Here is an 18,296-nt window from a genome sequence, read left to right on the forward strand (position 1 = left end):
ACCTGAAAAAAAAGAGGGTAAAGAGAGTTTAACCCTGGCATTTAGCAAAATCCAATAGAAAACCTTAATTTTAAAAAACTCTTTTTTAAAGGAAAACACTGGCAATGGATAGGAAGATCAATGGAACTGAATACAAAATCCAGAAAATTCCCAAGCATATATAGCAATTAGGATATAATAAAACAAGATTTCAAATCAGGTTAAAAAAAAAAGAGAGGTCAATAAATAGCATTGCGACATCTGGAAAAAATTAAATTGAAGCCAGATCCTCATAATAATAATAAAAGAGAAACCAAATGGAACAAATTAAAATGGAAAACTTTTTTCTTTAAAAAAAAATCTTAAAGAACTGGAAGATATCATGGAAATTAAAACTTTGGGGTGGGAAAGGACTTTCTGTGGTCCCAAATTCAAAAGTCATATGAGAAAATGATAAATCCCCTGACATAAAAAAACAAACAACAACAAAACTCTATATGACAATAAAGATAAATAAACTGGGGGAAAACATTTGAAACTCATGTCACAGGAAAATGGTTAATTTTTCTAATATATACATAAAGAACTTCTACACACTGATAAGACTAACAACCCAATAGCAAAATACAGAATCAGAATACACAAGTTTCAAAAAAAGAGGAAAAAAAGATCTGTAAAACATAGGAAAAGATTCAACTTCACTGTAAGATAAAACAAATTAAGTTATATTAACACATCATTTTCCACTTAAAAATTAGCAAAGATCCCTTTTGATAAATTACCATGTCAGCAAAGGGAATAAGTATCGTGTATAGGAGTAGAAACTGGCACAACTTACTCCTTAGGGCAATTCTACAGTATTAGTCAAACTTACAAATATGTACACCACTTTGAGAATGTATCCAACAAAATACTTACAGCTGGGTAAAATGTTTTTAATGTTATTCATTGCATCACTGACGGCAAAGAAGGGTTGGCCTTTTATGCAAGATTGGAAACAATAAAAATTCCATTAATAGGAGTCTTAAGTTATGTTGTGTCCATAAAACAAGTACTTTGTGGCCATGAAGAAGAATGAGGAAGTGTTTATGTACCAATATGGAAAGCTCTCTGAACCATACCACTAGTGAGATGGAAAAAAAAAAAAAAAAAGGCAAGGGAATAGTATGCTGTCACTTGTGTAAAAAAAGGAAGGACTAAAATACTGCATGTACATATTTCTTTGTATATACATAAAATATCTCAGGAGTTCTATACATATACACTCAAATAACCAACTTTGGATACCAAAGAGAAGAAAAAGTGAACTGCAAGAGAAAAAAATGGAAGGGAACTTTTCACCCCACATCCCTTTATATTTTTAAAATTTTAAGCCAAGTGAATATATGATTGAAAAAAATAAGTTACAAAAATTTTCTAATAAGTTTGTTTATTTCAAAGTATGGCTCATCTTAATCTTAGAGCTTTAATTTTATCTAAAGTATATTAATAACATGTATGTAAATATAAAATGTTATTTAGAAAGAATATGATCAACATGAGAGTGTTTCTACTATCCTTGAAATAAAGTCTTAATAATTCTGAACAAACCGTATTACAGGTACAACCTATAATGTAATCTAAGAAATGGAGCAAACTTGCTTTTCAAACAATGTGTACTGAATCACAGAACTTATTTGATATGGGAACAAATAAATTTGTTGGCTTATGTTTTCAAATAAGGTGAATGAGATATATTTAGCCCCATCCTAGAAGAAAACAGTAAATCCTGTTTTTAGATAAAGAATATCAGAGAGGCTTCTGACTCGAGGACAAAGACACAGGAGCACAAAGTGACGGCTGAGTCTAATATTCCTATCGAATGGGATAACCTAGCCCAAGATGATTTCCAGGCAGTGTAAAAATGCGACCCGATTTTTGAACAAGAAGTTCTTGCAAATTAAGTAAAAGAACTGGGCAGATAAGGCAAGAAATATTACAGGAAGAGGAAATGAAGACTGTCAGAAATTACAGCATTATGCAATTTCAGAATATTGAACACAAAAAGTTACAAAGGATCAGAAATCAAAATGGCACTGGACACCTTAGGAATAGAGGAATGCTTTCAAAATTCCCAGTGGAAACCACTTCAACTATGACGTGTGAAGGTGTTATTAAAGATATTTGCAGGTTAAAAAAAAGAAATCTCAAAATTATTCTCCCAGCCATCTTGTGGCATACTGTACTTTCCAAAAATGGTCACAGCACTATTTCTGGTCCCATGTGCTTTCCTAGGGGGGTTCCCAGATGACTCAGTGATAAAAGAATCTGCCTGAAAGGGCAGGAGACACAGGAGACACAGCTTCAACCCCTGGGTCCAGAATATTCCCTGGAGGAGGAAATGGCAACCCACTCCAGTTTTCCTGCCTGGAGAATCCCTTGGACAGAGAAGTCTGGCAGACTACAGTCCATGGGGCCACAAAGAGCTGGACATGACTGAGTGACTGAGCACGCATACCCGCTCTTCTAGAACCTCACCATTCCACCATTAAAAGGAAAAGCCTATTTTCTTCCCCTCAAATTGGATCAGGACTCCATGACTGCCTCAACACACTGAATGAAGCAGAAGTGACACTGGGTGACTTCAGCAGCTAGGCCAGAGGAGATGAATATGACTTTCTCATAACTGTTGCAGGGTATTCACCCCAGAAGCCCAGCCATGGTGGTGTGAGGAAGCCCAGGCTGCATCTAGGTATTCCAACTGACCTCCCCAGGTAAAAGCTTCTGATGAGAGCTTGCTGATGGTGAGTAGAGCAGACAAGAGCTCTCTGATGAACCCTTCCTGGATTGAAGATTAATGAGCAAATAAATGTGTCTACTGTTTAAAGTTGATGCCAAAGGTGGAGCACAAACAAGCTCTATTAGTACCTAACCAAACTGCAGATTCACAGGGAAAATAAATGCTGTCATTATTTCAAACACAAGTTTTAGGATAAACTGTTACTCATCCTTAGTAACTTGAACACACCTTTACTTAGAAAGCCACAGGGATTAAGCAAATCAAGAAACTAGGAAATAGCCTGAGAAAGAAAAAAAAACAGGATGCAGGAAAAGGAGAATCCCATACAGGAGCGTGGGAAAGGGAAATCGAAGGATGGGAGGTGGACAGCAGTTGTACAGTAATTCAGAATGGAGGGGGGAAATGGAGCAATGTTTGCAAGGAAAAGATACTGGAACCTCGAGATTAGGTGACAAGCTTCATGATGTGAAAAAATTATTTGAATATTTCTCAGAGCTGCTGAAAGAGGTGGGAAATTGAGGTAATTATTAACTCCAGAGAAAAGCAAAAAGTTATACCTTAAAGGAAATGTAATCATTATAAACTACTTGGCTCAGCAGGAGAGAATATTCTGAGAGTCAATGTAATGAAAGTACTAAACACAAACTTAAGTAAAAGTCATAATTTCACAGAGGATGAGGGGAAAAAAAGCTATATGAAAGATAACTAAAACCTTCATCAATCATGATAGGAAGTCAACAGACAGTATCTAAAATCAAAGAATCAACAGACAGCAGTATCTATAATATTATTCAGAAAGATGAAGGTAAATATTAGACAAGCAGCTAAAAAAGAAAACCCAGTTGCCTCCGAAAAGTATGAATGTATCTGCATGTGAAGGTGAGGATGTGGAAAGCAGACTGCCTTTTAACCCTATTTGAATTTTTAAGCTATGTTTTGATTACTTACATCAAAAGTAAATAAATATGTACACAAACTTTTGTTACAAACATACTTACTATGGGAATGCTGTTGAAGCAGGAGCTAAAACTGGAGGATTCTTCCAAAACTCATCCAATAGACTCTGAATAATTTTCCCAAGATCTGAATGCATTGTAAACTAAAAGTAACAGTAATACACAGTGATCAAAATCATTTTTGAAAAAAGATTATATTTTCTCATTAGGATAATTTAACTGTAAAACTTAACCTTAAATCCACTTTTGCAAGTCAAGAATTAAATGAGAGGCAAAGGATATTATGTCAATTGAACATATTAGCAATCCACAACTTACTACAGAAGCAATACCATAAATAAGGTTAAAAGTTTATTTAGTCAATAATGAAGCTGAAATATTTCCACACTTCACTACTGACAGTAATCTGAAGGTTCAAAGGTAAATACTAAGTACACTGAAGTCATAGTCCTTCATGTTAGTGAATCATATACACATCCTAAAAAATGGAAGGCAAACTTGAATTTTATCCCTTCCTAACTACTATAAAAGATCTACTATGAACCCAAGTTTTAACATCAACAGGTCCTCACCACTGAAAAACAAAAACCCTCCAAATCAGGATTACCCATTAAGTATAGTGGACATTTTGAAATAAATCATACCATATACATACATTGCTTACTAATGGAGAGGTAACATACACTCCTTGTTTATCCACTAAGTGATGCCGTATTGGTGGATAAACACTGATCACTGGTTTTTCCTGAGGAAATTGTGGAGGAAGCAATCTGGCAAAAGTAGAACAGATTCAAAAACAAAAACAAAGACAACAAATGTTATATAATTGTAACTCTAAAACAAAGTTACTTAAAAGCAAATTAAATTTTCACACTTTCATTTAGATTAATTATTCAGTAATTAGTGCTCTCTTATGGTTGTTGAGATGACTGAACCTATACAGAAAGACACACTTTGTCAACAAGACTATAATTAATTCAATATAGTAAAACCTTCTTAATGGGGAGTAAGGATAATGTGAATTACAGACTATTCTTCAAACTGGGCCAATTAATTGCTTTCAAACACATCACATTATACCAAACTATTCAAAATTTCAGCTAAAAAGTAGACATTTTTATCAGGTGAACCATTTTATGCCAGTCTGGCTTTTTACTGAACCACAGGTCTGGGCATATACTTTTCTGGTGGCTTTCCTTCTTTTGAAATACTGCCAAGAAGTATTTCACTATACACTGAATTCTTAATGAGCAAGTAGATAAAATGAGATGCTCTAAGGCTCAGATACTGGAGCTGACACCATGCCTTGGTGCTATGCTGCTCTCTTCGAAATGTCTCAATTAACACATCTCTCCCAACTTTGAGGTCAGTCCTATAGTTTCAGGTAACTAAGTTCGAAATATCAAAAGGAAAAAGAGTAAAAATCTTAACCCTTTCAGAACTACTGCAAATTTGAAATGAGGGAGTGAAGTCTTTAACAATGCACTTTTACTGGACAATGGAACCTTCCAACTCTCTAAAATCTAGATGAATATATCCTTTTAAACTGCCACTCTGTTCCCCTCCTGGCTCAGGGAATTATTTGTTGGCAGCATTGTCAAGAGGGAAACTAGGTCTTTGTTTGCTTCTCCTACTTAGCTCTACCAGGGCATGTGATGAGAGAAAAAACTACTTCAGGTATATAGTTTACGCTCTTAAACTATTTTGGAAAAGAGGCAATGAACGGCCTTTGGAGCTCAGAAAACCCAGAAACAGTCTGGGTTTCTCTCCTGACTACTGTATTCACTACCTACTTGTGTATATTTTATTTTAGTTTTCAGGGCTGCTGTGACAATTTATAAAGCTCCCATATATTGAGATAACACAGCATAATGGTTGGCACTGCTATATATTCACGCTTTAATTTCCACTCATTCAACTAGGATTTAATATGGGATCCCACGTGAAGGTACCTCGCTAGGCAATGAGGATCTGACAATGAACAAGCATAGTTTCCATCTTCAAGTTAAGTGCATTTTTACTGTACCTCACTCAAACACTCACTTGAGCAGCCAGCCACCTAATGCAATCTGAGGTAATAATAATTCTTTCATGTTGAAATCTAATAAATGCACTATGGCTAAATGAGTACTAGCAATCACTTTCCCCAAACTTTCCTCTTTATTACTTAATAACATCATGATTATATTTTTTACTTCTAATTCTTTTTTTTTCTTTAAAAATAATCGGTAGATCAAATTCAACTCTGAACTTGCTGGTTGATGTATGATATTGGTTGCTGAAAACTAGAATATTTTAACTTGTTTCTGATGTAAAGGTGATTGTTCCTCTAACAGTTTCTGCACACAATTGCTTCCACTGTTGTTGTCATGCTCACTCTTTCAGCCTGCCTCCAGCTAAGAGTCTAGTGCAAATCAATAAAAACAATTACATCTTTGTATTCCATTTCCTCTTTCATAGTTTCTTATCACAATCTCTATTACAATGACATATTTAAACCTTTTTATTTCACAGAATTGTGTAAGTTTAATAAACTTTAGATACTAGAAAATGAAATAAATTCACTTTTAAACAGTTTACTTCTGACAGTAGCTAAGAAACAAAATGATAAAAAGAGTTTTCAAAGTCCTCTTATATGAAAAAATAGGATACAATTCTACTCACATGTTAATGTTAATTGTCAGGTTATTTACAGTGAAAGGCAACCTGTATTCCACATCTTTCTGTATTTCAGCTATACTGTAGGAAAAAATTTGAGAAAAAAATTTATCCAAAGTTATAAAAACCATTTATGTTAAAAGCAAACATTAAAATTTGTAGAGTCTACTAAAACTACTTCATTTTAATCACAGAATCTGGAGAGCCAATATAACTTGTATACTGACGGCGAAATGACCATAGAAAAGATGATCAAATAAGCAGGCAATACTATTCTGAGATGCTGTCAGGGGTTGCTGAGATGGAGTTAAGCTGGTGAGGTAAAGAGGCAAAGAAAAACCCTTGTATTAGTGCTACCCTGATTCCCATCGCTTTATCTAATTTCTCACTGTGCTGTGCGCTGTGCTTAGTCACTCAGTCGTGTCTGACTCTGTGACCCCACGACTGTAGCCCACCAGGCTCCTCTGTCCGTGGGGATTCTCCAGGCAAGAGTCCTAGAGCAGGTTGTCATGCCCTCTCCCGGGGGATCTTCCCAACGGAAGGATCAAATCCAATCTCCCGCATTGCAGGTGGATTCTTTACTGTCTGAGCCACCAGGGAAGCAATTTATCATTAGTAGAAGCAACTGTGGGCATGAGTTTGAGCAAACTCCGGGAGATAGTTAAGAACTGGGAAGCAGGGCATGCTGCAGTCCATGGGGCTGGAAAGAGTTGGACACAACTTGACTTAGCAACTGAACAAGAAGAAGCAATTGCCAAGTCCTCTAGTTAAAACAGGTCAGCAAGAGAAGACCTACAATACTGCCACTGCCAGCTGTATAGACAGGGCTTTCACAGTTTAAACTGAGAAGTCTGGATGAGATGTCTCCTACAGAGATAGAGATGGCTAGCTGCTTTTCAAAACCAAATATTCCCCTTCTTCCTAAATAAGAGAAGCCTGGTTTTATTCTGAGCAGCAATGTTGTAGCTTTTCTTGTAGCAAGTTGTTGCTACAGGCTTAAGTTCCAGCCAATAAGACACAGGTAAGTTGTGAGGTGGAATTTCCAAAAACACATTTTAAAGGGCAACAAAAACTGGTATAGAGTCTATTTGCCCTTCCTGCCTGGCCCTGACAGACAAACTTCAAACAACCATATTGGACCAGGAGTGATCCTGAGAATCAGAGCCAAACACTAGGGAGAGCTCAGCAGACAGAAGTAGCTTGGGTCCTTAATGGCTATGGAATCAACAAACTGAATTTCTTGTACACAAGAGAAAAAGAAACTTTTATCATGTTACATTTATCAAGTTACTATTTGGGGAGTCTTCATTACTAACAGTTGAATATAATTGCCACCTAATAAAAGTTTCCTATACTTTAACATTTTACATTCAGAATTTTTATCTTATTAAAAAAATTTTTTTTGGCCACGCCCACATAGCATGTGGGATCTTAAGTTTTCTGACCCAGGACTGAACCCACACCCCTTGTATTGGAAGCTTGGTATCTTAACCACTGGACCACCAGGCAAGTCCCCAGAATTTTGTTTTATTTTCCATTGCTGGCATGCAATTATTACAAGTATCACCTACCAACCAAATCTTGGTATCACCTACCAACCAAATCTTTTGGTGACTCACTTGAAATTCCAACCAACATGTATAATCTTTCCAAAGGGAAAAATGTTAAGTAGTATTAATGAGTTATGGTTGAAAGGAAGCCTGATATCCAAATAGACATGAGTCCTTTTTAAGCATGAATACTTTTAAAAGATATAGCAGTTACATAACTTATTTTTTGTTCTTTTGGTTGCTTAATTAGTATTGGAAGACCTGTCTTATTTTCCTCATTTTTGGGGGGACTCTTGACTTTTTTTGCCTTCTGATAAAAACCTAGCCGCACAAATATGTAAATTTCAGGTTGCCTGAAAGGTTCAAAAGTGCTGGGATGGAATTACAGAGAAATCATAGATGTCCCCTCTGACATCCCGTGGACTGAAGTTATGACTGAAGAAATAGTTGAGAAAAGACTCAAGAAGATAATCAATATTAAGACTAACAATTTTTATGAAATTCTCTTTGGGGATCAGGTTCAGACTAGGATACTAAACAGTTTCCCAGCTGTATTGATATAAACACTGTGTAATCAATAAAATGGCTTAAGCTCTTTATTTCTGTTTTCTTAGATGTCAAAGGTGTCAATGACTCAGGGGAATACTGATCACAAAAGTATAAAAGCCAAGTAGAGCATTTAAGTGACTAAGAGCATAACCTCTTCAATTAGGCTTCCTGGGGTCAAATCCTTCCTCCACCATTTACTTCTGTGATCACAATCTGCCTAAGCCTTATTTCTCACATGGTAAATGGGGATGTTAAAAATACCCATCTTGCTAAAAGTGTTGTTAGATTAAGTGAGATAATGCAGGTAAAGCCCTTCCCACATAATACCATAATTGTTCAACATATTTTAGCATTATTAAGCAAGCATTTAAAATATATATTCAAGTTGGAGCCTGTCTAAATTTGCAGTACTAAAGTGTTAAGTCATTTTTTTCAGACACTGTCTTTTTATAGAAAACAAAGTGAATTTGATTAAAATAATTTTTGGCTAGAAGTGTTCAAATCATTGTCCCCATAATTATGTTCTTGACATCTATTAAATTTTTTGACAAATTTCCTCCACCAATGAGGTATCAAATAACTAAAGGTGAAAAGTGAAAGTGAAATTCTCTGAGTCATGTGTCCGACTCTTTGCAACCCCATGGACTGTAGTCTGCCAGGCTCCTCTGTCCATGGAATTCTCCAGGCAAGAATACTGGAGTGGGTTGCCATGCCCTTCTCCAGGGGTTTTCCTGACCCCGAAATTGAACCCAGGTTTCCTACATTGCAGGCAGATTCTTTACCATTTGAACCACCAGGGAAGTCAAAGGTAGATTTTGTAATATTAATGAGAACTGAATCATCATTAACAAATTCCAAAACAGGTTAGCCATGGAAACTGATGGGTTGAGGACATGCTGCCCCTAAATGTGGCACCTTGGCATCTTGAATATTTTAAACTGAAGGAATATGAGAAAACAGCAGAAACAGGAAGGTTACTCTGACCTTCTCCCTCCTTATCTTTCTTTCTTAAAACAGAAAATAGATCATAAGACCTCATTAAGAGGTGCCCACCCTACACCAAGAGGAAAGGAGCATCTGAATCTCAGAAGACACAGGGACAGTGAAAGAACCTAAGAAGACGGGCTTGCTAAGTGATCATTGTCCCCTGCCCCTCCCACTTACTACAATTATAAGCATGCTTCACTTTATTGTGCTTTACTGATACTGCTTTTCTTTTTCTTTTTTCTTTACAAATTGAAGATCTGTGGCAACTCTGCATAGATAGAGCAAGACTACTGGTATCACTTTTCCAATAGCATTTGCTCACTTCATGTTTCTGTGTTACATACCAATAATTCTCAATATTTCAAGTCCTCTACCAGCAAAAAGACTGCGACTTACTGAAAGCTCAACTGATGGTTAGTGTTTTTTAGCAATAAAGTATTTTTAATTAGAGTACATACACTGGTTTTTAGACATAGTGCTATTGCACACTTAATAAGCCACAGTATAACATAAACCTAACTTTAATATATCCTGGGAAACCCAATAACTCATGTGACATGCTTCACTGCAGCACAGATCTTCCCTGGGGGCTCAGACAGTACAGAATCTGCCTGCATGTGGGAAACCTGGGTTGGATCCCTGGGTCGGGAAGATCCCCTGGAGAAGGAAATGGCAACCCACTCCAGTATTCTTGCCTGGAGAATCCCAAGGACAGAGGAGCCTGGCAGGCTACATCCGTGGGGTCGCAAAGGTCGAAAAGGACAGGACTGAAGCGAATGAGCAGGCATGCACGCTGGCACTCAGCCGGCAATATCACTAAGACATGCTTTGTACTTCTTAACCCACCACATTCCTCCACAACTGTCATCACAACTTTCATCAAGCCCAGTGTAAAATACTCAGGTCCATTTCTTTGGATCTTCATTTCCTTTTGAAGATCTCCCTGATATGTAAAACTCACATTAAATTTGTGTACTTTTCTCCTACTAATCTTTAGTTGGTTTAATTTTCAGACCCAACCCTAAGAGCAACAGCATCAAGGAAAGCTTCTTCCTCCTCTGCATTAGATAAAATGCAGATATTTGTTGTACTTAATTAAAACAAGAATCATTCCCCAAATCTTTATCACAAATTTGAATTTTTTGCTATTTCAAGTAACTTTTAAAAAACTTATTCCAAAAATAATTCTCATCAAGGAAAAAAAATTATTTTTCCAAATCAGCAAATGTTATTTTACAAGAGTTTTAAATGTCTACATAATGTTCTAATATATTGTTTAACCTATTCTGTACTATTAGATACTGAAACTAAGCAGGACCCTGGGGGTTCCTGGGCATGGAAGCCTTTCTAAGTCCCCATTTCTAGTTGTAAGAATAGACTCCAGTCTCCATGATCTTGAAAGGGCAAATTCAAACAGTTGCTAATTAGGGATGGGAGGAGACAAGGGAGGAGACTGCCCCCCACCTCACCCACCCCCAGGCCAGACTAAAGGCATGGGCATACCCTGCTCCTTATTAGCAACTCTGCCCTTGAACCTGCTGTAAAACTTTTCAACAAATCATCCCAGGTTGGGACACACAGCTTTTCAGGGCACAGGCCGGCTGTGTCTCCCTTTGCCTGGCAAAGTAATAAAGCTATTCTTTTCTATTTCAGCCAAAACTCTGTCTCTGAGATTTTATTCCGATTGATGCACAGAGGCTGAGTTTTCAGCATCAATACTTAGATTGTTTCCAAGTTTACTGCTATAAACATTCTTACAGTCATATCTTTACACTGACAGGTAGTACTCTTTGGATGTAAACACACACCTGTAAAGTAATACTGTATCTCACCAGAGAAAATTTAAATAATCTTCCATTAATAATTTTATTCTCTAGGTTCTCTGAGAACAGTGAATTACTATGGTTTTATTTCAGCAACTCTGAGTCTGTTTTGGACTAAAGAAAGCTGAGACAGGTAACTTTGTCAGAATGTGTGGTTAACTGGCATCCACTATACTTTGACAGCCCTTAAAACTATACGCAAACAGACCTTGAAATGCAAGAGACACACTAGTTATGGTTGAGATCCCTTTCACAGAAGAATCACTTATCTCCTTACTTATATTTTGTGTAAACCTGGATTCTGTAACTAAGACTAGGTTCAACTGAACAGCTACCATACATCCAGCATCTCCCCAGGAACTGGAAACAGCGTGGTCCCTTTTGTTTTTTCAGTCATCAACTGACTGAAAAAGATCAAGACTCTGATTTCATCATTTCCCCTTGTTTAACTCAAGGAATGGTTTTTAGGGGAGCCTTTTTGATAAAAGGTTTAGATGCTTAGATAAAGACAATTCCCTTAGACAATTTCCCTCTCCCATCTAAATCTCCAGGAAATACTGAAACTGACTTTTAAGAAGCAAATCTACAACAGTGCTGGAAAGTAAAGGGTTCCATACATAAACTGACAACAAACTCTGAGGAATCTTAGAAAGATAAAAGAAAAAGAAAGATGAGATTAAAGAAAAAGATAAGTGTTTAAGAAAATTAAATATAGGAACTAATGACAACCCCCAAACATAAGACCAATGCAAAGCTGAAGCCCTTGAACCAGGTCAAGGCAAACGTGGGTGTGGAAGGTGGGGAGGAGCCCCTCTCTGAGTAGACAGTGAGAAGAAGCCTGGAGCAGCAGGAAGTCAGAGCTCTCTCCCAGTGGTGTTCCAACCTGCAGAGGGCAGTCCTGTCCGCCCCAGAATTCCAAGGGGAGGGAGCCTCTAAGGTGACAGCACCTCAGGAAGCTCCTGACTCCCAGGTCGCCTCCATCCTCTAAAGACAACTACCAGCTTGCCCCACTAGAAAGCAAGTCATTCTTTACCCATCAACAGAGGCTGGCCAGGATACACAGAGCTAAAGACCTACAAAGAAGACTACCAGGAATCTTACATATAGAGAAGGCTGGAACAAAACAAAACCATTAGAGGCATGCACCAAACTCAACAAGCCCCAAACACAAAAACTCAAAGAAACAGAATTAGAGAAGCAAACAGAAGACTATAAATTTGTTACAACATCCTCAGGGGAACAAAAGAAAACAGCATTTGAGTTACCAGTCCAAGCCTGACCATTCTGCTCAGGACAGGACAATAAATCCAGAGACAGTTGTTAGGGCTAGGAATAGAGACTATTTGGAAAGCCAGCATGTCAAGAAGATTGTAGACTCCTGTACTAAAAGTACCATCTTGCCTGAGGAAGAGTTCAGGCATCTTTTACATTAAAAAGGGAGGGAGTAAGATCAAGTATTTCCTGTTTCTGGTCAGCCTCCAGAGGAGGTGCTAATTTTCTCCTTCCCAAGGCTTTCACAGGCGGGCCTCATCAGGTATTTTACCTTAATGCTGATTCTTGGGAGGCAGGGTTCCTAGGGATGGACCATTATCTATAGTTGAAGTTTATAGGCAATAACCCTTTAGTAACTAACTTGTAATAGAATACAAAAGCTCTTCCCTATTACATTGCATTCACACACACACAGGCTGATATGAAAGTGAATAATTAAGAAACTTGAAATTTAAAATAAATAGTTGAATAGATGGTTCACTGCTCTGTTTGGAAGACGCTTCATACTGTACCCTACTCTTGGAGAATGCTGATGCATGTTAGCATATTAAAGGTTTTTAGAAATTCTAGAGTACTCAATTTTGTTTTCTGTATCTGTTTGACATAGACCACTTATTTCATAGCTGTTTTTCAAACACTGCTCTGTAGAAGACATTGGATAATGACAGAGATGTGCAAAGAGCTATAGGAACACAAGAGAAAGAACTTAACCTAAACAGGGATGGGGGTAATGGGGTCTTTGGGGGAAAAATAGTATCTGAGCTACATTTAAAGTCAAGTAAGAGTTAACCCCAGGAAATGGAACCAGGGAAATGAAGTATACATTCCAGACAGAGGAAGCACAATTAGAAAAGCTTCAATAGGAAATAATACTGGGTCTCTAAAAGTCTCTGTATCTTTTGCCATTAAAGAAAGTTTACATTGTGTCTGCTGATAACCTTTCCACCAGTCACATCACAAACTTCTGTGACAACCAAGCATTAAGCTAAAGACATTAGCAAGAGTTAGGAAGCCACTGAAAAGAATAACATCATCAAATTCAAATTTTAAAGATTACTCTGGCACCCATGTGGAAGAGAAAAGGGAATAAGACTGGAGGCAGAGAGAATAGTATGAAATAATGGTAACACAGATGACTAAGTGAAAACAGGATGACCAGGTTTCTGGCTTAGGTGAGCAGGGAGGAGAGACAGCTTGGAAGAAATTCAGAAGTAGGAGGGGAAGAGTAGATGTAGTCAGATACAACTAGCAATGGAGAAATGATTACCTGTGTGGTAACTTTTTTTTTTTAAGCAGGTATGGATTGATACTACTATGTGGAAAATTAACTAGAGAGAGCACTTGACTGTTACTATCTATTTAGGAAAAGTATTCTTAAATTGTAACATGCTTTATTGTGTCATATGCTCTATAATTGTAACTTTTAATCACTGGTTATAGACTATATGACTTAACGTACCAAATTAAAATTCCCTTAATTATGGGACTGTTTGATATACATAATTTTTAAGTTCACTGTTAGGCATTCGAATTTATAGTCGAAAATATTGACATTTTGTAGGTTTATGTAGCTTCAATAGGCTGTCATAGCAGATTCTTGTAGGATTTTTTATTGCAGCAAGTTAAGGCGATTTTCTTTCACAAGGAAGTTTTATCCTTACATATCTTTAAGAGTTAGATAATGTACATGAATGAAGGCAGTTGTAACAGGGAGTGACTGCAAACTGGTAAAGTGGAGAAGGGAAGCCCAGTAAACAAGACAGCCGCTCTTAAGCTCAAAGCAAATATTGCTATGTGGAAAATGTTGCCAGATCTTTCTATTTTGAAAGAAAAGTTGGAGGGGACAAAGTCTGTATGAGAAATCTTTGTATTTGCTGCTCAACTTTGCTGTGAACCTAAAACTACTCAAAATAATAAAATCTATTTTTTAAAAGTTGGAAATTTGGATATTTTAATGAAAAAAATCTCACACTATGTTGACAACAGATCCATTTAAAAAAATACAGCACTGAATTGGTTAAAACATATACACATATTCTCTTATTGCAAACTTTTTGTGTTATAAAGTTTGTATGTGAGTCCTTTTGAGCTGACTGTAAAATCTACAAAAAGAAAGGTTTGGAATCTAGGCTTACTCAGAAACCCATGAGTTTACAGGAGACAGCCTTATACCTGAGAGCAGGGGTTAAACTAAACAGCTATAGAGTACAAAACTATACAGTAGCAGACTCTACAAAGAAGCTACAGACTTTTTAAAGATTTGGGTAATGAGAAAGAATATCGAAGGACTGGTAGCAAAAGAAAATTTCAAAATGATGTTTATAGACTATGGAGATAGTCTATTGTATTTAAGATACAATTATATCTTTAATTGTATCTTAAAAATCTTACCATTATATTTAAGATACAAATATAAAATAGCTGGCATTTATAGACACATTTTAGTGTGAGTTGGATAATACTCTAGTCTCTCTACGTGTATTGTCTGAAACCTTTCGAAATTAAATTTTACATTTCATTTGTGAAGAAAAACTCTCTGGAATGGACTTGCTTTCTGAATGGAAAGTCAGAAGTAGCCCTGCCAGAGACAAGTGAACTGGAGATTTGAGAGCGATTCATTAACAATAAGCTGGCTAGATCCACGTAGGCTATGACATAGGTTGCAGGCACACTGATTCCATGCAGTGGAGAGAAGGAATACAATCTGTTACCTGCTTACTGTGTATCAGAAACTCTAATAACAATGTTTATATGTGTTACCTAAATATCAACAATTCTGCAGGATAAAAATCCCAATTCCTGATTTTACAGATAGGAACTAAAGCTTAGAGTTCACCTAAGTCATGCTGCTTTTCCTGAGGTCATTAATTTTTGCTTGTTTGCATTTATGTTCCTCAAATTCATTTTGTCTAGCACCTCGTATCAGAGTGAAAAAGAAGAAAGCAATTCCGATAAATACAATAACTCCCAAATTAGATTTTCTTTTTGAATATAAAATAAAAATATCACCAGAATTATCACATAACAGATTATTAAAATGGAGAAGTCCTTTATTTGAGAGAGCTGATCTCCCTAAGTAAAAGGTAACAAAGACACTATTTGTATAACTTTGAATCTTTGCAGTTAATTACAGACAATACCATTCACAGCACAGCTTCAGGCTATTGTTTCAGAGCTAAGGAAGTAAAATAATAAAGAGGCTAAGTAACTTGATATTGTGAGAGAGGAAAAACCGGGATAGTAGGATGGTAACTGTTGATTTACCATCAGATTCTGGTATTTTCTGACTGTCAGATGCAGTGCAGGGAGATACTTAACAGCTTCAATTCTAAAGAATCTTTAAATACTGGGATTAGTGTGTATCAAATGGGACAGTTTGAACTCCAAGTAATTGAAAAATCAGTTCAAACGTGTGCTTTATTTGTATAAGTAATACAAATGTACATGTATAACCTTATACAGACAGAAGTCTAGAGGCAGGAAGGTTCCAGGTCTGGTTAATTCAGTATCACAATATCATCACAGACTTTCCATCTTTCTACTCTACCACATCCAGTAGTCAGCCTACCTTCCTTCATGATCTAAGCAGTTCCAGGCATTCCATGTAACACAACAATATCCAAAAACAGAAAGAGGCATTCATTTCCTTTTAGATATCTCTATTACTAAGAAAATGTTTCGAGTAGCTCCCCAAAAGACTTCTTCTCCAACTCCGCTGACCAAGATTAGGTCAAGTTTCTGACAATAACTAGTGGTGGGAATAAGACCATCATCACTGGAGTAAACAATCACTATTTACCCATAGAGATTGAAGGGGCTTGGGCTCCATTAAAGAAGTGGCCCTGCAGACCAGGAACCCAAAAAGGCAATGTTCTTCCAAGAAATCAGAAGAATGGAGTTAGATGGGAAATCAACAGTGTGGCTTAAAGTAAGCTTCTTTAGGAAGTACAAGAAACAACAGAATTAGTTCTACTCTTGCCCCATAAAGTCAGGAAATTTAGTGGCAAGCTGAATATTGTGATGACTGTTACTTAGAAAGTGGCATATATTACTTGAGCCTAGTAATCTACATAACTTCCAGTTTCCATTTTCAGAGCAGACAGAAACATGCTACTATATAACAATTTTTTGGTCATCATTATGACAGTGTTCCCTTTGCCCTGCCTCACCAATAAGACTTAAGAGAATTTCTTAAGGTAACTAAAAAGAAGTTTGAATTAAGGAAAGGGAATTAAAGAGACTCTTTCCTGATATGGCATTTTTTAAAATTATAAGTAGTTAAAAGAAAACCGAAGTTGGAAGGTAGATGAGAGAATGGGGTGGGGAAAGGTTACTGAGGAGAAGGAAAAAAGTGAGACACTGATGGCAGAGAAAGAGCTACTGATCCTGTAAAAGGAAAAGGGACAGAGTATGAAACAGGAGGCAGGTGGGCGGAGTGCAACAATACATACGTTAATATTCATCATTGAATATTTTGTAGTTGAATTGAATCATTTGTAGTATTCATTAAAATACCATTTGAAACAGTCTTTCAAATTTTACAGAGTGCATTTTCAGAATAACCAATTGCAGTGTCTTTTTGTACAAAAATCTTTAAGTTGTAGTATTGAATTTGGTTACTCAAGCAACATACTGTCAGATACTACACAAATGTTTCATTTTTACCTGCTAGTTTTAAAATGTATGTTATAAGTTAAAAGGGCAAACTTAACAAGAATAGGTGCAATTTTTTTCCGGGACCATACCATTCTTTAAAAACTGCCAAGTACATGACCTACTTGATTGTCACCAGAATTATCCAAGTATAGTTTATAAATGTGAAATATTTCAACAAAAACTTAAAATTTTTTAATAAAAGAAATTAAAAGAATCAAAGCAATTAAAGGTAGCTGTTCATAAAATATCACAAAATACTGTAGATAATGTCACAAGTCTAATTATATGTCCATAATTTCTGGCTCAAAAAAATTTACATATAAAATAGATCCTTTCTGCTTTTGATTCAGAGTATTTACTGATCCTCTTAAGCCAATTACAGAATTTCTTAGATTACCAGTTCCTGCCTTCAACTCTAACTTTGTTTGGGAGACACACACAGAAAAATACACAATACCTTTCACATCAATCACTTCCCTTATTTACCACCCTCAGCAGCAAAGGACTTTGGAATATTTGAAAATTCAACTCCAACTTCAAAGAACAAAATTTGCCAGATGTGAGAATATCTAACAGAATATCCCACAGGCTTAAAAGCAATTAATTCCAAAGGTATGGTTCTAGAAAGTATTTTGGCGATTGTAAACAAACAGCCTTCCAAGGTGAGAACTTTTGTTATGTTTATTAAAAAGGAGTATCCTTATTTTATAAACATATTTTGTAAGAGTAGCTCTTACAGGTTAGTAGAGAAAACCAGAGTCAAATTGACTTTTAAGAACTCTATGAACTTAATTTTCCAAAAAGAAAGCTACCATTAAATCAAACACCATGCTATTCTTTCCTGTTTAATACCACAAATTCTCACCTTTCTAAAGTTCTGAACAGCAGAACAATTGAGAAAAAGAACTAAGGAACACCTGAAATTCAATCAGCAACAGGCCTCACTATAGCCAAACCGATTTTGCAATGATTTTTTTTCTTTTAACAATACACCTAATTTAAAACGATTTCATTCTATAACTTGTTTAGAAAAAATTAGCATAACACATAAAATGGCTCCTAGAATTAATCAATTTTAATATCTCAA

General features: G+C 36.3%; 1 protein-coding gene across 1 annotated transcript in view; it reads right to left on the bottom strand.

Moving 5' to 3' along the window:
* The window catches only part of VPS37A (VPS37A subunit of ESCRT-I), a 32,957-nt gene that overhangs the window by 13,276 nt on the left and 1,385 nt on the right, over positions 1-18,296 (bottom strand). Inside the window, exons 2-4 of the mRNA XM_061134554.1 lie at positions 6,379-6,453; positions 4,370-4,484; positions 3,757-3,857 (exon numbers count right to left, since the gene is read on the bottom strand). Coding sequence (XP_060990537.1) covers positions 3,757-3,857; positions 4,370-4,484; positions 6,379-6,453 — 291 coding nt within the window. The remainder of the gene's footprint in view (positions 1-3,756; positions 3,858-4,369; positions 4,485-6,378; positions 6,454-18,296) is intronic.

The sequence above is a fragment of the Dama dama genome, chromosome 32, assembly GCF_033118175.1.
Source record: "Dama dama isolate Ldn47 chromosome 32, ASM3311817v1, whole genome shotgun sequence".
Taxonomy (NCBI): domain Eukaryota; kingdom Metazoa; phylum Chordata; class Mammalia; order Artiodactyla; family Cervidae; genus Dama; species Dama dama.